This window comes from Erinaceus europaeus, chromosome 6, assembly GCF_950295315.1.
Source record: "Erinaceus europaeus chromosome 6, mEriEur2.1, whole genome shotgun sequence".
Classification (NCBI taxonomy): domain Eukaryota; kingdom Metazoa; phylum Chordata; class Mammalia; order Eulipotyphla; family Erinaceidae; genus Erinaceus; species Erinaceus europaeus.
This window is the reverse complement of record NC_080167.1, coordinates 21,647,258-21,674,227: the sequence shown is the minus strand read 5'-3', so window position 1 is coordinate 21,674,227 and position 26,970 is coordinate 21,647,258. Positions and strand designations below refer to the sequence as shown.

Genomic DNA, 26,970 nt, shown 5'->3' with positions numbered 1-26,970 from the left:
TCACCGTGAAGCGACTCCCCTGCAGATGGGGATCCAGGGGCTCAAACCGAGATCCTTATGCCAGTCCTTGTGCTTTGTGCCACATGAGAAAATGCTTTTAAGTAGTGGAAGAGTGGAAGAACAAATGTAGCCTCCCTAGGGCATACATACCCTATAGAGGATATTATATGTATGAGGGTAGATAGCATAGTGATTATGCAAAGAGACTCTCATACCTGAGACTTCAAATGTCTAGTGTCAATTTCCCACACTACCATAAGCCAGAGCTGATCGATGCTCTGGTTAAAAAAAAAAAAGGCCAGATAATATTATTAGATAAATAGATATTTCCCTCTTTCGGTGCACCAGTAGGTAAAGGAGTAGGGAATCATTCGGAACTGCATCAAGATTAGAGCTTGTATAGCATGCAGAACTTATAGGACCACAAAAATTAGCAATGAAAAGATCAAGAGCTTGTTTTAACTCTATTTATGTAGATGTAAAAGCTTTTGGGAAATAAGATAAAAAAGGAGATATGACCAGAGAATATGATCTTTCACCCAGTAGAGTACATGTCCTTCAAAGTATAAGTACATCAATGCAAGCCCCAATAGCATTTGGGAACCATGGATGCCACTAAGATAACTCAACAAAGCACATTGATGTCATAGTGACTCTTCTCTCTTGGTCTCTGTCTCCAAAGGAAATAAAGATCAGATAGACCTGCACAGAAGTCACTCTGCAGTTTTTCACATATGTGAGGCTTCGGTGCTCATTCAACAGTGCAACAAATAAAAGATAGGGAAAGGAGAAATGGTTGTTTCATAGATGAGATGAAGTCATGGATATCCTGAACTGAGAACTCAAGAATGACACAGGGGAGAACAAGACTACTTTTTGGAGGCAGCATGAGAGTTGACTTAGGACAGGGAGACTCTGAGGGAGTTTTGGTCTCACTTCTCCCTGCATCTGGAGCACTGTGTGAATATAGCTGCTCTCATAAGACTGGCAGTAGTAGTCAGCCTCATCCTCAGGCTGCAGCCCTGAGATGGTCAGAGAGGCTGTGTTAGAGGAGCTGTCTTTTGAGCCAGTGAATCGATCAGGAACTCCAGAGGGTCTTTTATCATACTCATAGATCACATTCCTGGGGGTACTGCCTGGGTGCTGCTGGTACCAATGCACATAGTAGCTTCCAATATTACCACTGCTGCGGGTGCAGGAGATGGTCACCTTCTGCCCTGGATTCCCTGTCACAGAATGTGGCTGGTTCATCGTGAATTGGGACCAAGACCCTGCAAGGAGGAAGCACCACAGATCAGTGAGGACAGGATAGATCCTGCTCTATGGAGAGATCATCATCCCAGATGACACCATCTTGCTCCCCTGAATTGCCTGTAGGAATCACCTGTATAGTGAGCGAGGAGGGTGAGGAAGAGCAGGGCCCAGGCCATGGTGGAGATGCCCTCAGCCTTTGCTTTCTGGGCCACACAGTCCCTCTTGAGTCCAACAAACCTTAATTTATGTCAGCTTCATCCTTGGGGCACAAGGTCTCCATGCAAATGATTCCCTTTCTGATGGCAGTACAAGCACCTCCTTCTACTGAAACCTGGCTTCTGGATAAGAGATCAAATGCACTCTGCTAAAAATAAGGACTCACAAAAGCAAGGCCTTATACCATAGCGCCCTCTAGTTGATATGCAAGATAGGAAATGATGGTAAGGGTTCTTTTATCTTCATCAGCAGGGTCCATATGAGGCACCTCTACTGGCACCTTTAAAGATTCCCTGTGGGGAGTCGGGCTGTAGCGCAGCGGGTTAAGCGCAGGTGGCGCAAAGCACAAGGACCGGCATAAGGATCCTGGTTCGAACCCCGGCTCCCCACCAGCAGGGGAGTCGCTTCACAGGCAGTGAAGCAGGTCTGCAGGTGTCTTTCTCTCTCCCTCTCTGTCTTCCCCTCCTCTCTCCGTTTCTCTCTGTCCTATCCAACAACGAAGACAACAACAATAAAACAAGGGCAACAAAAGGGAATAAATAAATAAAATAAAATATTTTAAAAAAAGATTCCCTGTTACTCAGGCAGGAAGATGGAAGAATCATAGAGCTGAAGTCAAAACTCATCACTAGAAAGGCCACATTGAGGAATTTGAAGTGGCATGGTGTGTGTGTATGTGTGTGTGTGTGTCAATTATGAGGCAATTCACTCAGAATGTTCAAGGAATGCTAAAAATACTAGAAATTATCCATGAGAATTGCATCTAGAGAGAAACACTTGAAGAGGAGAACACTTGAGAGGAGAATCTATGTATCTAGATAGATGTTGTTATGGGAAGGCAGCGAGAAACAATAAATTTGAAGCTTGCTGTATTGCCTGCAGTTCAGATGTGATCAGTTTAATTTGTGTAAGAGACATGGGATATTATGATTTATGGAACACTGAAAGAACTTGATTTTTCTTTCTCTAGATGTCCGAGGAATGGGAAAATAAGCAGTTGAAAATGAAAGCAGTGAAATTTTGTTTTCTTTTTAAAAAATGTAAATAAGTGAGAGAAGCACTAGGGCTGTGACTAATGTCACTGGAAATAATATCAATACAATACATATCTGTTTTATAGAAAAATCATTCAATAACATATGAGAAATTAATGTGACTTTTCAAAACAGTGATTTTCAAAGTAGACCAGGTATGTGCTGGGTATGAATTTAGAAACCAAACAGAAGAAATCCTCACCCTCACCCCAACACACACACACACACACACACACACACACACACACACACACACACACACACATTTCTTATTCTCTGGAAAACTTCCAACATTCATTGGGAGGGAGAAGCAAGTAATGGGAGATGGAAGTGGGTGATGGGAGATGAGGGACAATATTACGTGGCATTTCAGAACTCCCAGGAGCCCCAGCTGCCAGTGCGTACATCTCTCCTTAACTCCCATCTATGGGACTCCAGGGAACACTCACCTCTGAGTGAGCTGGCATCAAATACAGTTTGCACTTGAGTTAATATACTGCCAGGGGCACATTTGATGCCACCTAGTATCTCTGGACTCTGTTGCTAAGAGTCTCTGAGAGCTCATTGTGATGTCAGTTTCTCTACTGAGACAACACATAGGCAGTAGAATGGTGGCACCTCCTGTCTGAATCTGAGTTTGGAAAAGAAGTGGAAAAGGAGTAGCCTTTGGGAAGGAGAAGGGGCCATTTTCTCATAAATTAAGGACAATCTGTACTACTTTCATTTCATCAGAGCTCAGGGTCCACAACAGAAGGGCAACAGTCCTCCCCACCATGAACTGTTTTCTTTCTTTTTTTTTTTTTCATCCAGGGTTATTGCTGGGGCTTGGTGCCTGCACTACAAATCCACTGCTCCTGGAGGCCATTTTCCCCATTTTTTTTGTTGCCCTTGTTGTTGTGGTTCTTGTAGTTATTATTGTTATCATAGCTGTCGTCATTGTTGGATAGGACAGAGAGAAATGGAGAGAGGAGGGGAAGACAGAGAGGAGAGAAATACAGACACCTGAAGACCTGCTTCACTGCTTGTGAAGTGACCACCTGTATGTGGCAAGCCAGGGGCTTGAACCGGTATCCTTACACCAGTTCTTATTCTGGTTCCTGCGCTTTGCATCAAGTGAGCTTAACCCACTGTGCTACCACCAGCCTCCAAAACTCTGTTTTTCTAGGGATTAAAATAGAGGCTTTCCTCCCCCTTCCTGCTCCTTTATTCAGAGCTGCCATAGAGAATGTCCTAGGTATGACACTATATTAAGAGGCTCTTAGTGAAGACATGGTTATGGAAGTATAAGTGTGAAGTATAAGGCTCAAAGTCTACTCCAGAGCCATGGAAACTGCTAATTACCTTTTCTCCCAGGAATGTAGATGAAATAGATATAGAATTAGGGGCTGTGTGGTTTTATTGTTGTAGTTATTATTGATGTTATTGTTGTTGGATAGGACAGAGAGAAATGGAGAGAGGAGGGGAAGACAGAGAGAGGGAGAGAAAGACACATGCAGACTTGCTTCACCTACTTCCCCTACAGGTGGGGAGCTGGGAGCTCGAACCGGGATCCTTAGGCTGGTCCTTGTGCTTTGCGCCACATGCGCTTAACCCACTGTGCTACCACACGACTCCCCCTTTTGTTCACTTCTAAGGCCTTGCCTTTACTTCCTTTCGATACCACGTATGCAGCTACTACAACTTCTAGTCCTTCCTTCTTCCTCCCTGGTAAGGGAAACAAGGCCTGATTTTCTCAGATGTTCTCAAACGACCTTCTCTCTCAGGGACAAGGCAAAAGCAAATGTTCCTGGTCATAAAAAGTTCCAGGTCCCAATGGTCTTGGATTCTAGGCCTTCTCCTTACCTTTCCCAACAGAACCAAAAAAGCAAACTTGAGAAAGAACAAAGGTTTTAAAAAACTGTGTCCTCATTTCCAATTGTACTGCAAAGCAAATATAATCAAAGTAGATAGAAATGATAGGAAAACAGATACTTAGAGCCGTGAGGCAGAATATAGACTCAAGAAATAAACACAGAAAAGTGTCAAATGCAAAGAAAAGTATCAAGTACAAAGGCACAAAAGTTTTAACCTTGACATTTGTGTTATACAGGAAAGATTGAACTCTCATTTGAAACTGCAAAATGAGATGGTGAAGGCTGGGACAGACCCAGCCAGGACAGTGAGAAGAAGGCTCAGAGACTGTGCCAGCTAGGTGAGAAGAGAGTGTCCTCCAAGCAGACCAGGCCCCCCACTCCTACACCCATCAAAAGAAATGGGGGGGAGGCAGATAGGATGGGAGTGAGGTAGAGGTTTTGAGTCCTGAGGTTCAGAGAGGGCAAGTTGTAGTTTCAGCCTTGGGAGGCTGGTATTCTGCATTCTCATTATGGCCCCCCATTCCATGTCTTTTCAGGGTATGTGACAAGTCGAGGGAATACCTGAGGCATTCGCTCAATTGTAGTAATTTTATGGGTGCTTAGCAGTGACTCTGATAGTAAGAAAATAGGGGTATAATTCCACACAGTTCCCTCCACCAGAGCTCCCTGTCCAATCCCCTCCATTGGAAGCCTCCCTCTTCATTTTTATGTTGAACTTTATTTTTATTATTGAATAGAGACAGAGAAATTGAGAGGGATGGGGAAGATAGAGAAGGAGAGAGACAAAGAGGTACCTGCAGCATTGCTTCACCACTCATAAAGCTTCCACTCTGCAGGTGGGACCAGGGCCTCAAACCTGGGTCCTTACACACTATAATGTGTGCACTGCCACCTGGCCTCACAAAGTCTCTCTCTTTATCCCTCTAAAAGTATAGACCAAAATTCTTTATGGGATTCTCATCCCATAGTGTGGGATGGTCTGGCTTCTGTAATTGCTTCTCCATTCAACGTGGACGTTGGCAGATTAATCCATACCCCCAGCCTATTTCTCTTTACCTTGTGGGGTAGGGATCTGATGCATTTATCTATTTATTAAATATTATGAAAGAAGAAAGAGTATAAGTCTGCTCAGCTCTAACGTAAAGAGATGCCAGGTAATGAACCTGCAGCCTGAGGGATGTCAGGCATACAAGTTCTATACTCTAACAGGCTGAGCTATCACCTCAACAAAAGTGAGAGTCTGGGAGTCGGGCAGTAGCTCAGCAGGTTAAGCGCTGGTATGATTTTGTCCCATACCAGGAGCTATTTATAAATGCCTTTGGGGTATTTGTGTGTTACCACTTAGATGGGTTGGTACTGCTCTGTGATGTGTAGAACCAAAACAATGAGTTGTAACAGCCTGCAGTGCACCACCAGCCCCATCCACAGGAATAGGACTTACATGTTGTCTGTAGTGACAAGGTGCAGCAACCCTGCATTAAGTGAAATCCACTCCATGAAGTGATTGCAAAGGGAGAGAAGAAAATATCTGTCAGGAGACTGGGGGGGTTGAAAACAAAATACATAAACACTGAACCTGGACACAAACGTTTGACAAGCAGAAATGACAGAACTCATGTGGAACAGTTAAGTGCTGGCCCAATATGAGAGGGCTCTGAGTTTTGGCTGTAGTTCCACATGGGTCTGGAGCACAGTGCTAATAGCTATCATAACCAGAAAGACAGTAGTAGTCAGCCTCATCCTCAGGCTGCAGCCCAGAGATGGTTAGGTGGCCAGCATTGGAGGAGATGTCTTTGGAGCCAGAAAACCGATCAGGAATCCCAGAGGGTCTTTGATCATATTTGTAAATCAGCATTCTGGGGGCTTTGCCTGGGTGTTGCTGGAACCAGTACACATAGTTGTCCGCAATGTTGCCACTGCTGCGGGTGCAGGAGATGGTCACCTTCTGACCTGGATTCCCTGACACTGATTTGGGCTGAGTAAATACAACTTCTGCCCAAGAACCTTCAGGGAGAAAGCAAGAGAGTTAAGTAATGGAAGAAATGACCCCACCCCATGGAGGAGAGTGTGGTTATCCTTCCTGGCGATACCCAGAATTCCTCCATAATTCCCTGGAAGTACCACCTGTGATGTGAGCAAGGAGAGTGAGGGTGAGAGGAACCCAGGCCATAATGGTGAAGACGCCAGGCTCTGCTTCCAGTCTCTAACTGGAACTGAGTAGCCTCACTCATCTTATATGTCCCCTTGAACTTGTGGGTGGGCGGTCTTTGAACAAATATTACCCTAAGCAAAGGTTGAGGAAGCCCCTCCTTTGACCAAAATCAGACCTACTTCTGTGAAAGCAGATCTGCCGGAGTCTTTCTCTCCCTCTCTATCTCCCTGTCCTCTCCCAATCTCTCTCTATCCTATCTAATAAAACTTAGGGGGAAAAATGGATGACCACCAAGAGCAGTCAATTCATAGTGCTGGCACCGAGTCTTAGCAATAACCCTGGTGGCAATAAAAATATAAATTAATAATAAATAAATTCAACAGTAAATACTGATATGTAACACTGTATGTCACCTTCGTGTATATTCTGTGTGACGTAAGTACCTCATGTAGGGAAACACCTATAAATGGGATTTTCAGCTTATATCATATAATATCCATTTACCTTCTATATAAATGAATCACAAATGTCTTCAGTGGTTGCTGTGGCATTTGCTTTCCAAGCAATGAATGACTGAGATGGTTCCTAATATACTATAACCGGTCAAAGTCTAATGTAAAATGTTCTGTTTAATTTTAGCAGTCTTTATTAAAAGACTAGGAGTGTTCCTTTGTTCAGGGTTTGGAGAGAATGCTTTTGTACCCTGACAGGAGAGCATCTACCTCACACATGTGAAGCCTTGTGCTGGATCTCTAGCACCTTCAATAAAAAGACACACCAACAAAGTCTTGGAAAAAAGAATCTGGGAGATAAAGATCCACATATAAAATACCAGAGACTAACTCTATCTTATACAACTTATAACCATTTGTCACTGGAAGATGTCTGATCAGCTCAAGAAACTGCAATTTTGAAGGTGAGTGACTAATAGTTCTTGGTGGTGGTGTGGTAAGAAGAGGGGACGTGAAGTTCCTTGTGCTACCCAAACAAAAGTCAGATCCACAGAACGGAAATATGGAGGCCAAGCAGCAAGAGGTAGTCTGGTGTCCAGGTGCACAGAAATTTGGAGGAAACTCAGTTCTTCAAGATTCCAAGTGGAATGCTGACCAGGGAAACACTTGGTCACCTCTAACTGAGTACTAAATAACTCTCTGCACACAAGTTTTGGCAGACATTTCTGTAATGAGTATTGACCATCAGTGTTAACCTTCCATGTTAAGCCCAAGCTACAAATCTCCCCCTCTTGGAGCAGCAGAGAGGGATCACAGCTATGTGGGCTTTTGACTCTAAATAGGAAGTTGCCTTAACTTTAAAGGCACATAGGTATCTGGAGACAGAGGGAGGAAAAATCCTTTGTAAAGAAGATATGCACAGCTGATCAGAGCTAGGAACCATAAATAGAAAAATGACCTTGTAATATGGAGAGGTATAGAGTGTCAGAGAAAACATCTCTCATCTCCTGGTCACTAGTAGGTATCTGCAGCTCTCAGAGCCCCAGGCTATGAAACCTGCCATGTATCTCAGTCACTGCAGAGAAGGGCACTGGTATACCTTAGAAAGCGAGCCTCCTACTATCTTCTCTCTCCAGAGGAAGCCATTAACAGCTATAGCAGATGCTCACGGCTGGGTATAGAGGAAGGATCTTATATCACAATATGTGATCCCAAACAGAATAGGTCTGGTCAAAAAAGAATTTCAAATCCAAGTCCTCATAACCAGCGAAGAAAATGGAGACATTAACCAGTAGATAGAACCCTCATTTCTGACCCTGAAGCTCAGCGCGTAGCCTATAATCAGGAAATCAAACACTTGCTTCCTCCCTTGGGAGAGCTCTGGGAGGAAGCACCTGCTGAGACCACAAAACAGTATGAAGTTTCAACTCAGCATACCAGTTGCTCATAATTTGATAAAAAAGATTGCAACACATGAGGAAACACTCCACACCTTTGGACACTGGGAAATAAATCTCCCCACTGCATGAACATTGCTTCACTTAGCCTAGAAGGGCTGTAATAATAATGGGAGATAATAGTAATTGTTTGACAGATGGCTAAGAAGGTAGTGGTATATAGACACAATGGAATACTACTCAGCTATTAAAAATGGTGATTTCATTTTTTTTTTCAACCCATCTTGGATGGAGCTTGAAGAAATAATGTTAAGTGAGATAAGTCAGAAAGAGAAGGATGACTATGGGATGATCTCACTCAAAGAAGTTGAAAATACTACCATGATGCTGGCCTGCCTTCCCTGGGCAGGCGACCTCATCAATGTGTCCTGGAGCCCCACCTCCCCAGAGCCTTCCCTACCCCACTAGGGAAAGATAGAAACAGGCTAGGGGTATAGATAGACCTGTCAACACCCATGTCCAGTGGAGAAGCAATTACAGAAGCCAGACCTTCCATCTTCTGTACTCCGTAGAGATCTTTGGTCCATACTCCCAGAGGGATAAAGAATAGGGAACCTTCCAGTGAAGGGGATGGAAAGCCAGTGGTGGGAATTGTATTATAAAATTGTACCCCTCTTATCTCACAATCTTGTCAGTAATTACTAAATTACCAATAATAAATTTTTAAAAAGTTGAAAAGTAAAAAAACACAAAGCAGAACTTGGACTGTGCTTGGTGTATTGCACCAAAGTAAATGACCCTGGGGTGGGGGGGAGGGTCAGATCCTAGAACATGATGTCAGAGGACCTAGAGAGAAACTGAATTGTTATGTGGAAAACTGAGAAATGTTATACATGTACAAACTACTTATTTTACTTTTGTAATTGGATTTTATTATTGACTATAAACCATTAATTCCCCCAGTAAAAAAACAGTAATTGTTGGTGAATGTGTAGAGAAGTTGTACACCTCACACAGCACTGATAACACTGTAAACCAATGCAAACATACTGGAAAATATTTCTGAAAATACATGCAAAAAAAGGGAGAAAAAATAAAGTTATCACATGACTCGATTCTAATCCTTGAAATGAAAATGTATATATCTTTTTTAAAAAAATGTCTAATAGTAATTTTAAGTGAAAAACCAAAACAAGGAAAGTGATTCATTATAAGATGAAGAGATAAACTGATATTTTCATATAGTGGTGAATGATTTGGCAATCGAAAGTGGAATAATACCACATGCAGAAATAGAGGGAGGCTGAGTCAGTACAGGCTGGGAAAAGAAACCTTCAAAATAAGACACCAGGCTAGTAGTAATCAAGATCTTAAGTTAGTGGGATGATGTATCTGTTCCAACCTGCACAATGAGATCTGCACAATGAGATCTGTCCCAACCTGCACAATGACAGAGGAGAATAAAGAGAAGACCAGGTCATGGTACACACTGTTCACTGCCCCCAGAGTGGAATGAGCTACCCCAGGCCTCCTTTTCATTTTAAAACTCAGCCAAAGGCAGGGCTCTGCATGCAGATAAGCTCCATCCATTGACTTCTTCTTGGCTTTTGTTTGAGTTCTGGTGTTAAAGCTCAGCTCACTTCCCAGACTGAGAAGAATGGGAGAGCCCTGGGAAAAAAGCACCTGCTGGCACCACACAAAGGCCACTCCCCAGGGGACTCTGTCACAACAGAGAGGCCACTTCTGCTGAGCCTCTGTGAGGGAGAACAGGGCCTAAGCCTTCACATATCACTGGCCCCACACAAAGGTTCCTTGGAGTGATTGTTCCTCACTGAGCAACTGTGAAGGGAAGCATGGCTTTCCCACAGCACTCATTACAGGTTACAGGTCCAAAGCCCTAGAGCTCAGCCAGATTGTACAGCTCACCAGGTCCATGTGTCTATTCACATACTTAGTGGTCTGATTCTAGATCCAATGATTCTGATACACTGAGTGTATTTGTCTCTTTGGTGCACACAACACAACAGCTTCTTGTTCTTACGTTATATTTGTTTTTACTATATAACATTATTTACTAAATAATAATCCCTAATCAATTTTGTCCAAATGCAAAGTAGCCCAGACCATTTCTGAATATAATTTTATAAAAAGGCTGGAGGGACAAATGTCATACTTCCCCCAATACATAATGTCGCCAATAACATTTTCTATAAATTTGTACTGATAATAAATTAAACATAAGATTTAGATTTTTTTTCTGTAATAAGACAATTTACCACTATGCTCTAACTCTAGACTTATCTATGTCTCATTTTAATCCCTTTGAAGGAGTCGTTACTTGTCCTAGAATGTGCTCATGCTCTCTTTGTAAGGTGGGCTCTTGGGTTACATAACAGGATCCTCTGTCTATGTAGGAGAAGAAAAATATTGCAGTCAAACTCTACCCAATTCCCAGTGGAGCAGATTCAATTCCATATGATCCAGAAATTCCACTACTAAGCATGTTCCCAGAAGATATAATAACACTGATTCAAAGGAATATATACACACTCCCATGTTCATAGTGGCTTTACTGGCAAACACTAGTAGTAGTAGTGGCTTTACTCATAATAGCAAAAATCTGTAAACAACCAAAATGCCTTTGACAGATGATTGGATTAAAAAGTTATAAGACCCCTCTTATCCTATGGTTCTGTCAATGTTTCCTTTTTATAAATAAATAAATAGTTATAAGACATATGCTCGGGGGTCAGGTGGCAGCAGGGAAGTCGCTTCACAGGCGGTGAAGCAGGTCTGCTGGTGTCTATCCTTCTCTCCCCCTCTCTGTCTTCACCTCCTCTCTCCATTTCTCTCTGTGTATCTAACGACGACATCAATAACAACAATAATAACTACAACAACAATGAAAAACAAGGGCAGCAAAAAGGAAAAATAAATTAATATTTTTAAAAAGAATTAAAGAATGACACATAGGAGAATAAGCTTCCTTTGTAGGAACAAGTCAAGTTTTATCCTGCTAGGGGAAAGTTCTGAGGGAGTTTTGATCTCACTTCCTCCTGTAACTGGAGCCTTGTGTGATTATAATTGTTGTCAGCAGTGTGACGATATTAGTCAGCCTCGTCCTCAGACTGCAGCCCAGAGATGGTCAGGGAGGCAGCATTAGAGGCACTGTCAATGGAGCCAGAGAAACAATCAGGAACCCCAGAGAGTCCTTCTATCATCATTGTAGATCACATTCCTGGGAGCATTGCCTGGGAGCTGTTGATACCAGTACACACACTTGCTTTCAATTTTACCACTACTGCAGGTGCAGGAGATGGTTACTTTCTGACCTTCATTCCCTGACATAGATTGGGGCTGAGTGGGCATAAACTGGCACCAAGACCCTGCAAGGAAGGAGAAACAGAGATTAGTGAGGACAGAAAAGACCCTGAGCCAAGGAGAGATCATTATGTCAGGTAACATCCAGTTGTCCCCTAGAATTGCCAGCAGCATCACCTGTGCACTGAGAGAGGAGGGTGAGAAAGAGCAGAGCCCAGGCCATGGTGGTGATGTCCTCCGCCTTTGATTTCTGGGCCACACACATCCATGCCTGAATCCAACAACCCTTTATTTATTTCAACCTCATTCATGTGGTGGAAGGTCCCCATGCAAATCTTTCTCTTTCTGGAGGCAATACAAGCTCTTCCTTCTACTTAATCCTGATTCTGGCTTAAGTAAATGTAGACTATAGGAGACCCATAAACGTTCCATTCAATGAGGCCAGCACAAGAAAGTACTAGAACAGAACAGCAGGAGCTCAGGAGCCAATAGTAAGACCACAGCGCCCTCTGGTGGATACACAAGATATGTAGCTCCTGTGCCAGTGATGATGTTCAGGGTCACTCCCTCTCCAGTTCAGTTTCCAGACTCATACTCAAGAGTCTCTTCACAGTATCCTGAGCCCTTAATGCTTGAAACAATCCAATTGATCATGACATTTTGAATTACTTTGTGTTTGTTCTTAACTCCTATAGGAGACTCGGGATGGAATTGATTTAGGGAACTCTGATAAAAAATTGTCACCCTCTTTTTAGAATGTTAGAAATGAGGAAAGAAGTAACTAATCATTTGAAAGTGAAATTTTGCATTCTGTTAAAACAGAGAGATAAAGGTAGACACCAGAGCAGTGACTGACTTCACTGTCAATATCAATATAGAATTCCACATTATAGAAAAGAAAACTGCATATAGAAAATTATTCAGTAATAGAGCAAAAATTAATTATTTTTGCTTTGTCATTACTGTGGCTTTACTCCCCCATTTGAATCTTAAGACAGAGATAAAGAGAGACAGAGAGAGATAGAGAAAGAGAAATACAACATGGCACTAATTCTTCCCTTAATACAATGGGAGTCAGGCTCAAGTCTCAGTCCTGCACATAACAAATCAAATACCCTTGTCCAAGTAAGCTGTCTTCCTGGTCCACATATGAGTGGTACTTTCAGAATGAACTACTGTCTGAGAAAGCCTCAGGATATGTAATTCAGGGAAGACTTTTAAAATTTTTATTATCTTTATTTGATAGAAACTTCCAGAAATAAAGATATTGGAGGAGACAGAGAGGGACAGAGACACTTGCGACACAGCTTCACCACTTGCAAAGCTTTCCTTCTGCAGGTGGATACCAGGGGCATGAACCTGGGTACTTGTGCACTGTAATGTGTGTGCTCAAGCATGTACACCAACAACTGGCCCCGGGAAGACTTTTCAAAAACAGTAGTTTCTCAAGTAGAACATGCTGTACACTTGGTGTGATTCTGGAAAAGTGAAGAAAGGGAATTTTTATCCCCCTACTCTATTTATTTATTCATTACTGAGAGAGAGAGAGAGAGAGAGAGAGAGAGAGAGACCCAAGTGAGCCAAGTACTGTTCAACTCTAATCTGAGACCTCAGAGCCTCAGGCATGAAAGTCTTCCTGCATAAACATTATGCTACTTCCCAAGCAACTCCCTCACAATAATTACTAATACTGTGTCAGATTTTATTATTAGTATTATTTATTTATTCATGAAGAATGATAGACACAGAGAGAGAGAAAGAGAGAGAACCATACTTCACTCTGGTACATGTGTTGCCAGGGATTGAACTTGGGACTTCATGCTTGAGAGCCCAATGCTTTATCCACTGCACCACTTCCTGGACCACCCGTGTCAAATTTCTAACAGTCACTGGGAAGGAGGAATAAATGATAGGAGTGGATGGGGAGTGGAGGAAAGAAGATTGCCTGGCTTTCCAGGACTCCCAGCAGTCCAACTGCCCACCTCAACACTCCTCCCTCACTGTCCTTCCTTCTTAACCTCCATCTCTGGGACTCCAGGGAGGGCATCCTCCACTACAGTCCAATACACAATTTTCATCTTCATCTGTCTGCCACCAGGAAGCGTGCTGCCACCAACTACTTTTGGACTCTGTTGCTAAGAGTCCCTAGGGGCTCATTGTGATGTCAAGTTCTCTGCCTACAACACTCTCCTATAGCACATAGGCAGTAGGAGGGTGGTATCCCACATGTGAAGTTGAGCTTGGGAAAGAAGTAGAAGTGAAATGGGTTTCTGGAAGAAGTTGGGGCCATTTTTTCTCATTAAATAAGGGCAGTCTTTACTATTTTCACCCCATCAGAGAGCCCAGGATCAACACCAGCAAGGGAACAGCCATCACAGCACCAACTTTCTCTGTCCAGTGGTCAAAACAGAAACTTCTCCCAGTGGTCAAATCAGAGACTTTTCTCCCCTTCCTGTTGCTCTGCTCAGAGCTGCCCTGGAGACTGTCAGAGGTATAACACTTTATAATATGAGAGCTTCCTGGTAAAGACACAAATTAGGAATTCTACCTGTTCTGTGTGGAACTGTCTCACGGACAACATCGTCTTCAGTTTGCAAGTCGGGGATGGGGGTGGGGGGGTAAGTCAAAAGGGATTACTTGGGGTTCAAGAGCAGGGACTGGTTTTATGGGACAGAAGAGGCTTGAGGCAAATGTTGAGCCTGCACCAGAGAAGGTAGAACAAATATATACCCCATGATGAAACAGTTACCAAATAGCTTGTGAGTTTCTAGTGTACTGTAAAAACAATTCTCACAAGACAACTAGTAAATCAGAATTATAATAGAGCTAGAAAGGGAAGCATACTGCATGGTTTACAGTGTGTATCCAATTATATAAATTGTGGAATTTCTAGTCATACCATATTTTAAGTATATTAAGAGATTAGAAAAAAATATTCAGAGAAAATGTGTTAGGAGATATAGCCCACTCCACTAAATGTAGGACTGTTAATTTCTGAAGAAGAAATGTGTAGATATTAGGAGCTTCCTAGTTTTTGTTTGCTTGTCTGTTTTCTTTTACTTCTAATTCCCACTGTCAGTTGATATTTGTGCATACTAGTTTTGTTTATATATAAAATGGAAACACTAGCAAGACCATAGGATTACAGGGGTACAATTCCACACAATTTCCACTATCAGAACTCCACATCCCATCCCTTCCCCTGATAGCTTCCCTATTCTTTATCCCTCTGGGAGTATGGATTCAGGATCATTATGGGTACAGAAGGTGGAAGGTCTGGCTTCTGTAATTGCTTCTCTGCTGAATATGACCAATGGCAGGTCGATCCATACTCCCAGCCTGTCTCTTTCTTTCCCTAGTGGGTCAGGGATCTGGGAAGGCAAGGCTCCAAGACATATGATGGGGTCATCTGCCCAGGGAAGTCATGTGCATACTGTTTTAATCCCAGTATTGGGTCTATACATTGACAATGAACGTGAGTTGGACTTCAGCCCATGAGATGACTCAGACCCTCAGAGGGGTTAATCAGTTACAGGTGTCCAAGTGATCTAAGATCATCCAGGTTCAGGTCATTTCAGCAAGTGTTAGATATTGTCAGTCCATTGTGTTGGATTTGTTATGTGATGCTGTTGTTTTTCTTGGGGGTTAATGGTTTACAGTACAGTTGTTGACAAATAGGTAAAAATTCATATCTTATAATAGGTATCTTCAAAAAAATTTAAATTGAGTTATGCTTCCTACACTGAAAATTTTTTTTTGAAAAACAGGGAGCTGATAGATTGCTTTGATTAGAGCTAATATGCATCTAACCTGAGGTTTTCAGAATGGGAAAGAAGTAAGTGAAAGGTGTGTGTGTGTGTGTGTGTGTGTGTGTGTGTTTAAATTTCTTTATTGGGGAATTAATGTTTTACATTTTACAGTAAATACAATAGTTTGTACATGCATAGCATTTCCCAGTTTTCCATATAATAATACAACCCCCACTAGGTCCTCTGTCATCCTTTTTAGACCTGTATTCCCACCCCCCTCCCCAGAGTCTTTTACTTTGGTGCAATACACCAATTCCAGTTCAGGTTCTACTTGTGTAGTGAAAGTTTTTTTGTTTCTTTGTTTTTTACCAGAAGGTAGATCAGCACTGGCTTACGATGAGGAGGGGGATTGAACCTTGGACTTTGGAGACTTAGGCATTAAAGTCTCCTTGCATAACAATTACGCTATCTACCCCACTTGAGGTAAGGCTTTTAAAGGACTATGAATATAACCTTTATATCTATGTCCTCTGTATCAACCTACATTTCTTTCAGAGAGAGAGAGAGAGAGAGAGGAAACAGCATCACTCCATAACATAGGACACTCCTTTCCCAAGGAGAAGTGCTAAAACCCTAAAAAGTAGTTTCCTTTCCCAATTCACACAGTTGAACTATAGCAGAGCTGTGACTTCCAGACAAACTCCTAGACACCTGGCAACCTGCTCTCCACACCTAGGACTGAAACAGTTCTAAATGTCAGGCAGATTTATATGTATTTAAAAGACCAAGGTAGCTAGGTCTACAGAGACCTGCACAAGGACTCAGGTTCGAGCCCCCACCCCCCACCTGCCATGCTTGTGAAAAGACTCCCCTGCAGGTGGGGAGCCAGGCGCTCAAACCAGGATTCTTAGGCCAATCTTTGCGCTTTGCACCACATGCGCTTAACCCACTGCATTACCTTCGACACCAAAAATGTTTGTTTATAAAATGGAAACACTGACAAGACCATAGGTTAAGAGGGGTCCAATTGCACACAATTCCCACCACCAGAACTCTGTATCCTATCCCCTCCCCTGATAGCATCCCTATTCTTTAACCCTCTGGGAGTTTGGACCCAAGGCTGAGTGCACATGTTAAAATGTGCAAGGACCCAAGTTCAGGCTACCAGTCCCCGCCTTCAGGGGGGGAAGCTCCATGAGTGCTGAGACAGGGCTTCAGGTGTCTCTTTGTCTTTCTCCATCTCTATCACCCCCTCCCTCTCAATTTCTGGCTGTGTCAAATAAATAAAGATAATAAAATTAATAAAAATATATAATTTAATCCACAATGAGTTTATTAAAAACAAAACACAACAAGATTCAGAGTCTGTTGTGGTCACCAAGGGGAAAAAAAGAGCCAAATCCATCCACATATGTCAGGGTCACAGTATCTAGGATCAGACCAATGGATGCATGGATAAACAGAGTGACCTAGTGAGATGGTAAATTATACCAAACTTTGTGGGGTGTTTTTTTTTAATTAGTGATTTAATAATGACTAACAAGATTGTAAGATAACAGGGGTACAATTCCAAACTATTCTCACCACCAGATCTCCTTATCCTATCCCCTCCATTGGAAGGTTCATGAGAACAGAGAAAAAAACCTGTCCTTGTTCCCCTTCATCAACTGTGTGAAAGGTTATGACAACCACTACCAAAAGAGAAGAGCTGATTGGCCGGGGATCTTAGAGTATCTTTCTGACTCATCAAATTCAGACTAAGTGCCAATTTCGGTGACAGCCACATCTTCTCTTATAGCTTTTTTCTTACTTAGTTTTATTGGGTTCTCAATATGAGCCTTAATGTTCACCACGTTGTTGTTGTTGTTTTTCTTTTTCTCCAGAGCACTGCTCAGCTCTGGCTTATGGTGGTTCAGGGGATTGAATTTTGGAGTCTCAGGCATGAGAGACTCTTTGCTTAACCATTATACTTTTTACCCCCATCCTCACCCAGCTTTTATACGCATTGTAATGTGTACACATTGGGAGCAAAGTAAATATGAAATGTCCTAGACTGGCAAGTGTTTCCTCATCTCTCCTGCTATATAGGGCATAACTTCCCTGCACCCAATGTGTTGTTGTATCTTACCTTGACATCCTGTTATAAACCTGAGAAGGGTGTTAACAACAAAGTTTGCAGTCTGATCAGTCTGTTCACATAGCAGCTTTTTTCAGCAAGCACTGAGCGATTATGGTTAAATGATAAAAATATGATTCGACTATTTTTAAAGTGTTTGTATGTCTAACACATTTATATATAAATATTTAATATTTTAAAATATTTACATATTCACTTATGAGCAGAGGGAGAGAGAAAACCAGTGCATCACTCTAATATCTGCAATGAGAGAGAATGAAGTCAGGACTTTATGCTTGCAAGTCCAAGGTGCTCACTGCTGAGCCTTCTCCTGGGCTACCTCAGTCTTCCTTCCTTTCTTTCTTTCTTTCTTTTTTTCCTTCCAGCCACTGGGGCCTGATGCCAACACTACAAATCTACCACTCCTGGAGCGTTGGTTTGCTTCTAGTTCTGCTTCTGGGATCCCTTCTGTTACATTGTTTGACGTTGTGGTCTATTTACATGGTCATTCTGTTACATTGGTTTGGTCTCGTTCCCCCTGCCTCCGGGATATATTGGTTTAGTCCTCGCTGGTTCTCACTTCTTTCTTCCCCCCCGCCCCCCTATCATACTAGTTCCTTGTTCCTGACTCTTCTGCAGGAGGAGAGAGATGAAGGACAAAACTGGGTTGTGATTAGGTTTTTGGACTGCATCCCCGCTCGTAAATAAAGATTGAACTGCGTTCTCAATTCAGCCATGAATCTCTGGTCGTCTCTGTGTCCCACCCGCGAAGCCAGCCCGGCGAAAACAACACTGGAGGCTATGTATATATTTTTACCCTCCATTTTATTCAATAGAGCAGAGAGAAATTGAGAGGGGGAGGGGAGATGAAGAGGGAGAGAGAAAGATAGACACCTACAAACCTATTCCAACACTTATAAAACAATAAAAAGGGCAACAAAATGGAAAATAAATGATAAAAAATTTTTTAAAAGAACTTAATTATCTGCATGTGTATTTATTGCTAAGTAGCCATGTGGTAATATTTTTTTTTAGTTTTATCATTTTATAAACATTACTAAAGATTTCTAAGTTTTATTAATACAGATATTTTATAACAATGTTTGACATTTATATGGTATTATTGTGTAGTAAATAAATATATATAAGTATTTTTTTAATATTTTATTCATTTATTTTGATAGGACAGTGAAAATTGAGTGAGGGAGGTAGAAAAGCGGAAAGACACCCACAGCTTTAGTTCTAAGATCTGGGATCACAGAGTCTAATTTGTAGCATAGAGGAAGAAGAAAAGCACAATATTTCACATACTCTTTATTTTATTCAAAGAAAACAAAGGATAATTTGCTACCAGACCCAGCTGCACATACCAGTGAGTAGTCAGCACAGCAGAAGAGTATAAACCATTCCTAAGACTTTGTGGGAACTACAGTAGTTATGTTTGAGAGGTAGGAAGAAGGGGACACAGAATCCTGGTATAATCTTACAACCTTGTAACCACAAATAAAAAATAGAATTTTAAAAAAGAAGAGAAAATTAGAAAAGAGAAGCGAAGAAAAAGAAGAAGTAGTAAAAACAAAAAACCTTCCAACTGAAGAATCCAAGCAGAACACAGAGCAAGCTTCCCTTAGGGGTATGCATGGAGGGTTGTTCCAGGACAGGAGAGCTCTGAGGGAGTTTTAGTCTCACTTCCCCTGCATCTGGAGCACTGTGCGACCAGTAAAGCAGTAGTAGTCGGCCTCCTCTTCAGGCTGCAGCCCAGAAATGGTCAGGGAGGCAGCCTTAGAGGAGCTGTCAATGGAGCCAGAGAACCGATCAGGAACCCCAGAGGGCCTTATGTTATCATCATAGATCACATTCCTGGGGGCACTGCCTGGGTACTGCTGGTACCAGGAAACATAGTTGCTTCCAATGTTGCCACTGCTGCGTTTGCAGGAGATGGTCACCTTCTGTCCTGGATTCCCAGACATAGAGCTGGGCTGAGTCAGTGTAAATTGAGACAAAGTTCCTGTGAGAAGAAAGCAACAAAAATCAGAGGACAGAACAGATCCTGCTCCAAGGAGAGATCACCATCCCAGATGATACTCAGTTGTCCTCCAGAATCTAATGCAGACATCACCTGTGCAGTGAGCCAGGAGGGTGAGGAAGAGCAGATCCCAGGCCATGGCGGAGATGCCCTCAGCCTTGCCTTTCTCACACACACAGCCATGCCTGAGCCCAATAGCTCTTTATTTATGTCAGCCTCATTCACGGTGCAAAAAGTGCCCATGCAAATCTTTCCTTTTCTAGAGGTGGTACAACATCCCCTTCTACCTAAGCCTGAGCTCTAGATAAACAAAGGTTTATTAGGAGAGACCACAAATGGCTCCATCTCTGAGCCACAAAGGGTGTCCTAACAGCAGAGAGAAACTGAAGCCCCAGGAACAGGTACCAGACCACAGCGCCTTCTAGAGGGTAGACATGATATAAAGCTGCTGAGCAAGTTACAGTGCTCAGGGTTCCTCTCTCTCCCCAACCCCATATCCAAACTAATATCCAAGATTCTCTACCCAGTATCCTGAGATTTATCTTTTTAATATCTAAATGAGTCAGAGCATTTTGAATAGCACAACATGAACTGGCCTTTTAGTGTAGGAAGTGGTGGCAAGAGTTCGTCCATCTCCAGTAAAGACCTTATGGGGCACAACTGTGGGCACCTCACTAATGGAATATCCAGCCACTGAGATGTGAAGAAGGAAGAACTGAAGCCAGGTTTCATCACAAGAAGGTGCCAGAAAGCCTAAAGTCTTTGTGAATGCAAGAAAGGGCAGTGTGTGTGTGTTTGTGTGTGTGTGTGTGTGTGTGTGTGTGTGTGTGTATACACAATCTATTCTGAAGTCTCAACTAAAGAATGTTGTAAAGATTAGAAATTAAACATGAGGATGACACATCCATAGAAGCATCTGAGTTTATTTGTGGAGAGAATTCAGAAGTCAGATGATAATATGATTGGGTAGGATAGAGGCAAGAATCTATGTACAGTGTTGAGGCTTATTTTGTTTATAATTTGGATCTTACTGGTTTTTTTTGTAACTCTTGTAAGATACATGGGTTATAACTGATTAGGCAGCTCTGATAAGAATGTGATATGCTGATAGTTGGGCGGTAGTGCAGCGGGTTAAGCGCATGTGGCATGAAGCGCAAGGACCTGCGTAAGGATCCCGGTTCAAGCCCCCGGCTCCCCACCTGCAGGGGAGTCGCTTCACAGGTGATGAAGCAGGAAAAAAAAAAGAATGTGATATGCTATCCTAAAAATGTTAGGAAATAGGGAATGAAGAAATTGAGAATATGAAATTGAAATTATGTATTCTGTTGAAAAAGAGAGAGAAATTAGGACCAGATCTGTGATTAGCTTTCATAGGAAATATCAATATATAACTCCACATATCTGGGAAAACTTGAGCATGATGGGAAATGATTCAACAACAACAAAAATGAATATTAATGATTGTGTTTTGTCATCACTATGCCTTAACTCACAAGCCAACATGTTCCAAGCTTAGTGAGACAGAGATAAAGATAACATGACATCATAGTTTCCTTTTCCTTCAGTATAGTGTGGGATAGGCTTACATCTCGTGGTATACATGACCAAAAAATAAAAAATCGTGCAAAGGAGTTCTTTCTTGACAAAATCTAAATGATGTTTTAAGAGTGATGTATTGTGAGTCAGTGGTAGCGCAGCGGGTTAAGCTCACATGATGCAAAGCACAAGGACCGGCATAAGGATCCTGGTTCGAGCCCCCCCCCCCCCCCCACTCCCCACCTGCAGGGGAGTCGCTTCCCAAGCAGTGAAGCAGGTCTGCAGGTGTCTTATCTTTCTCTCCCCCTCTCTGTCTTCCCCTCCTCTCTCCATTTCTCTCTGTTCTATCCAACAACAATGGCATCAATAACAACAATAATAACTACAACAATAAAACAAGGACAACCAAAGGGAATAAATATTTTAAAAAATTAAAGTAAAAGAGTGATGTATTATCTGAGAAACCCTCCAATGATGTAATTCAGGGAAGACTTTTTAAAATAGGCAGTTCTCAGATAGGACAGGCTGTGTACTGGGTTTGGATCTAGAGAAGTATACAGAGGAAATTCTCATTTCCTCCCAAAATTCACTGTCATTCTTGGTGGCATATTTCTAATATTCACCAGGAAAAAGGACCAAGTGATGGTGGAGGGGCAGAGATGGCAGGGATTTCTGAGACACTCAGTAATCCCAAGTGCCCACCCAATTCTCCATCCCTTCTTCACGTTATCTTTCCCTCCTTCCCTCCACCTCTGGGAGTACAGAGAAAATAATAAAGAGACCTCCAGAGCCCAGCACAGGTTGTGCTTGTGCATGACAGCAGGTAGGAGGGTACTTGCTGTTTCCTTGTGCCTCTGGACCCTGTTGCTAAGAGTTCCATAGGTTCATTGTGATGTCAAGTCTCTGGCTGAGACAGCATAGGCAATAGGAAGGATGGTGACACCCTATATTAGAACTTGAGCTTAGAAGTGGAAAGGGAGTGGATTTCAGGAGGAAGGAGAAGAAGCCATTTTTTTCCATAAGGATATTTTTTTCCCATTCTCTATTTTTTTCAGATTTGTTTATTGTTATTTATTTTGGATAGAGACAGCAATTGAGAAAGGAAGAGATAGAGAAGAAAAGAGACTGACTGCAGCACTGGTTTACCACTTGTGAAGCTTCCCCCTGCAGGTGAGGATCAGGGTATTAAACCAGGGTCCTTCCTCACTATAATGTTTGCACTCAGCCATGTGCACCCCTACCCAGCCCCCAAGTCTTTACGACTTTCCTTATCTTCATCTATCTCATCAGAGTTCAGGATCTACAGTGGGGGAAGAGCCCTCCACAGAGTAACTAATCTTCTCAGGATCAAAATACAGACTTTCCTCCCCTCCCTCCCTGCTTCTCTGTTCAGTGTTGCCCTGAGACACTCTCCCAGTTATGACACTCTACAATGATAGGTTCTTGGTGAAAACATGAGTTAGGAAGTAATTAAAGCATAGAGCTGCCTAGAACTCTTTTTGCAGATACCATAGTCTTTCATTGTGAAAGCAGGGGGGATGGGAGTGGTTCAAAAGAGAATTCCTTGGAGTCCAAGACAGGAACCAGCTTTATGGGACAGAAGAGATTTGGAGAAGCTCTACAGTTTCTAGACAATGCTAAGCCTATCCCAGGGAAGGTGGAAAAATAAATCTATGATGAGACTGTCACTGGGTTGCTCATTAGTTCATAAGCTATTCTAGAAAGAGTTATACATCAAACAAATGAGAGATTTATTAGAGCTATAATGGAAATCACACTGCACAACACAAACTTGGTGTCATCTTTCAGTGTGAGTGCTTGCTTATCTGAATTGTGAAATTACTGGCTGTACTGTCAGCATTTTATGATATTAGAAAATAGGAGCCAGGGGAATCGGGCAGTAAGTGCTGCGGGTTAAGTGCAGGTGGCACAAAGCACAAGGACCTGAGTAAGAATCCTGGTTGGGATCGCCTGCAGTGGGGGCGATCGCCTCACAGGCAGTGAAGCAGGTCTGCAGGTGTCTAACTTTCTCTCCTCTGTGTCTTCCCCTCCTCTCTCCATTTTGCTCTGCACTATCCAACAATGATGACATCAATAACAACAACAATAACTACAACAATAACTACAACAATAAAACAACAAGGACAGCAAAAGGAAATAAATAAATATTAAATAAAATAGGGGCCAGGCAGTGGTGCATCTGGTTAAGCACACACAAAATAGTGCATGAGGACCCAGGTTCAAGCCTCTCATCCCCAGCTGCAGGAGGAAAGCTTCACAAGTGGTGAAGCAGGGCTGCAGGTGTATCTCTGTCTTTTTTTTTTCTATTTCCCCCTCTAAATTTCTCTTTACCCAATAATTTAAAAACACAATATTAAAAAGAAATTAAGAGGGGGTTGGGCGGTAGCATAGTGGGTTAAGCGCATGTGGTACAAAGCGCAAGGACCAGCTGAAGGATCAAGGTTCGAGCCCCCGGGTTCCCACGTGCAGGGGAGTCACTTCACAGGCGGTGAAGCAGGTCTGCAGGTGTCTATCTTTCTCTCCCCCTCTCTGTCTTCCCTTCCTCTATCCATTTCTCTCTGTCCTATCCAACAACAACATCAATAATAATGATAATAATAATAACCACAATAATGGTAAAACAACCAAGGTAACAAAAGGGAAAAAATGGCCTCCAGGAGCAGTGGATTCCTGGTGCAGGCACCAAGCCCTGGCAATAACCCTGGAGGCAAAAAAAAAAAAAAAAGAAAAAAGAAAAGAAAGAAAGAAAGAAATTAAGAGATATTTAAAAGATAGTAGACTACTTTCCCAAATTTAGGGCTAGGAGTTTATAAATAAGAAATTGATAGAAGTTAGGAGCATGCCAGTTTTGGGGTTCCTAATTTTCTACCTCTCATTCTCAGTTCATATTTGTGCAGGCTGTTTTAGTCCTAGTGACTGGGTCTCTGCACTTCTTCTCCTTCTAGCGTTTGCCCTTCTTCCGTAGCCAGTCAATGGCTTTGAAAGTGACTGGGATCCATGTGGATTCAGTCGGCTAGGAAGGATTGTCAGTTTCCCCAATGAATGGGTACTCACGGGATGCACCACGAGAAGGTCGATCCAATGCATCCCGTCTCTGCACTGAGGGTGAAAGTCAGTTGGATTTCTGTCCATGAGATGGCTCAGAGCTTTCAGGTGATCAGTTAGTTACAGGTTCCCAGGTGATTTGACATCAGCCAGGTACAGACCATTTCAGCAAGATTTAGGTATTGTCAGTCCATTGTGTTCAAAATCTGGATGTGATTTTTTAATTGAGGTCGCCTTTTTATGCCTGTATAAGAAAACTTGAAAAACAAGGTACTAGTAGGGTGAAATAAAACATCTGGTAATCAGATGATTTTGGTGGGAAGGCGGAGTAATATAAAAACATGAGGCTGATCATTTTGTGTATGATCATTTTGTTACTGATTTTTAACTCTTAGATATGGGATGTAATTGACATACTAAACTATGTTAATAGTTTGATAATCCAACTTTACAATTGTATAAAATGGGAAAAGAAGCTGTTGAGAAAATGAAAGTGAAAATTCTACAATCTGTTGAGAGGGAGATGGAGAGAATCACCACAGCTGTGACTAACTTCACTGTAAATGATATCAACATAGAAATCTACATACTTGGGGGGGGGGGAGGCAGGGCTATGAAGCAGCAGCAGCTGTGTTTCTCTGCTGGGTCAACTAGGAATACCAAAAGAGACCACCTGGGACCGCAACAAGACAGGGCTAGAATGACTTCAGGAACCCACCAAATGACCAGTGAGTGCAAACACGTGTGTGACTAGAAGCCTAGGGAGAGATTAAGTGGCTGGTAACAGTTGGCAGTTTACCAGTTGAAATACCACCTCCAGTCTGTTTTGCCAACAAAAAGACGGCTAAAGGGAGGAGAGGACTCCCCTAAGACTCACCAAATGCAACTGTGAGTCTCCATTGCTACTTCCTTCAGAAGCTAGAGCAGCGGAGGAGAGGCCCTGTGCTGACACCAGGGGACAGAGAACTAACCAGGAAACTCAGGAGAAGATTTATACCTTGGTGGCCTAGCGGTAGGGTTGTGAGAGTCTCTTTGAATAATCACTGGATTTTCTCTGCCCCACCCTGCTTTATCTCTTGGTCAAGAGTCAGTGATTAAGCTAAGAAGACTTCTTATAGTTTAAAATCATTGCAAGACTGGCCAGCTCCTCATGGGGCATGAGCGCTTCCACATTACGATCATCATCTCTGGCATTATGCTATTCCGCTGCAGAATACTGTGCCCCAGTATGGTTCCGTAGCCCCCATGTCCACTTGGTCGATTCCAAATTATATTCATCCATGAGGATAATTTCTGGAACCATCCGTTCCACCCTGGTTCCATGGCTGCCAGTTCTTAGCAACATCGCCCCGCCAGATATTCATCGGGATGCGGCATCATCTAAGTTCATTTCCCACATCTATGCTCGACCGGACCTGCCAATATACGCGGATATCTTCGCCCACCCTGTCCAACTCTTGACGTCTCGTCACCCAATCTGGTCCCCTATGCCTACACTGAACTTCTCTGTTCCAGACTCTTGGAAACAGAGTTGGCAGTCAGCTGAGGTAAAGAACAAACACCTCATCACAGACCCCTGCAAGCGTCAACCCGGCTTTGACCTAGCACGTTATGATTGGGCCCTCCTCAATCGCTATCGAACAGGCCATGGCCGGTGCGCCACTATGCTCCATCGCTGGGGAGCCAGAGATGACCCGAACTGCCCCTGCGGCTCCAGACAGACTATGACCCACATAGTCAATGACTGCCACCTCTCCAGATTCAAAGGAGGTCTCGAAACTTCACATCAGGCTCAACCTGACGCTGTTGACTGGCTATGGAAGAAGAAGGGCAAATGCTAGAAGAAGAAGAATAGTTTAAAAGCCTTCAGGCTCCCATAGCCTGAGGAAGAAAAAGAACAAAAGAGGCTTTTAAGCCTCTTAAGCCTTTTAAACTCCAACTCAGGGATTAAGATAATATTGAAACAACTGTCAATTTCCACAACTGTGAACACTTTAATTACCATACTTAGACACAAGTCAATCCAGGCAAGAGTGATCAGTAATTTGAAAAGTACTGAGAGGGGGACCTCATAACATACTATATAAAATGGTTAAACCAAAAGGAAATATTGGAGAAATGAACCAGGACAAGAGGCCAGCTAAAAGCCCCCCAAAGTTTGAAGCACAAAATAATGAGGTCAACATCCAAACACTAGCTAAGGAAATAATCACAGGAGTGAGTAAAGCGTTTGAAAGAATTGTCATCAGAAATACAGAAACAACCAATGAGATTCTAGAAGAAAACACTAATTATCTCAAGGTTATTAGAGAGCTGAAAGCTGAAAAAGGGGGGAAGACTAAATAAATCGAATCGTAAATGAAAGAGGACATACCACAACAGACACTGCAGACATTCAACATATCATGTGAGGCTACTATGAAAAACTATATGTCACCAAACTAGAGAACCTGGAAGAAATGGCCAATTTCCTAGATACCTACCAACTTCCAAAATTAAGTAAAGAGGAACTAGATAATATGAACACATATTCATCACAGCTAATGAAATTGAAACAGTTATCAAAAATCTTCCCAAAAATAGAAGTCCTGGACTAGATAGTTTTAAAAATGAATTCCACAAAACCTTCAAAGAAGAACTAGTATCTCTACTTTTAAAAGTCTTCCAGAGTCTCTTCAACAAATGATGTTGGAAACAATGGGTTGAAACATGCAGAAGAATGAAACTGAACCACTATATTTCACCAAATACAAAAGTAAATTCCAAGTGGATCAAGGACTTGAATATTTAGACTAGGA

At 42.4% G+C, this 26,970-nt stretch overlaps 1 pseudogene and 3 gene segments (V, D, J or C); all 4 read right to left on the bottom strand.

Annotated features, from left to right (window-relative positions):
* Nucleotides 1–453: 453 nt before the first annotated feature.
* Nucleotides 454–1,470, bottom strand: LOC103127085 (immunoglobulin lambda variable 6-57-like). The segment is given in 2 exon segments: nt 454–1,271; nt 1,385–1,470. Coding segments are annotated over 2 exon segments (516 nt in total).
* A 4,583-nt stretch (nt 1,471–6,053) lies between these two features.
* On the bottom strand, nt 6,054–6,560 carry LOC103127081 (immunoglobulin lambda variable 6-57-like). The segment is given in 2 exon segments: nt 6,054–6,361; nt 6,482–6,560. Coding segments are annotated over 2 exon segments (354 nt in total).
* A 4,826-nt stretch (nt 6,561–11,386) lies between these two features.
* Nucleotides 11,387–11,902, bottom strand: LOC132539101 (immunoglobulin lambda variable 6-57-like; annotated as a pseudogene).
* Nucleotides 11,903–19,028: 7,126 nt separating this feature from the next.
* LOC103127084 (immunoglobulin lambda variable 6-57-like) lies at nt 19,029–19,733 on the bottom strand. The segment is given in 2 exon segments: nt 19,029–19,552; nt 19,664–19,733. Coding segments are annotated over 2 exon segments (369 nt in total).
* Between the last annotated feature and the right edge of the window lie 7,237 nt (nt 19,734–26,970).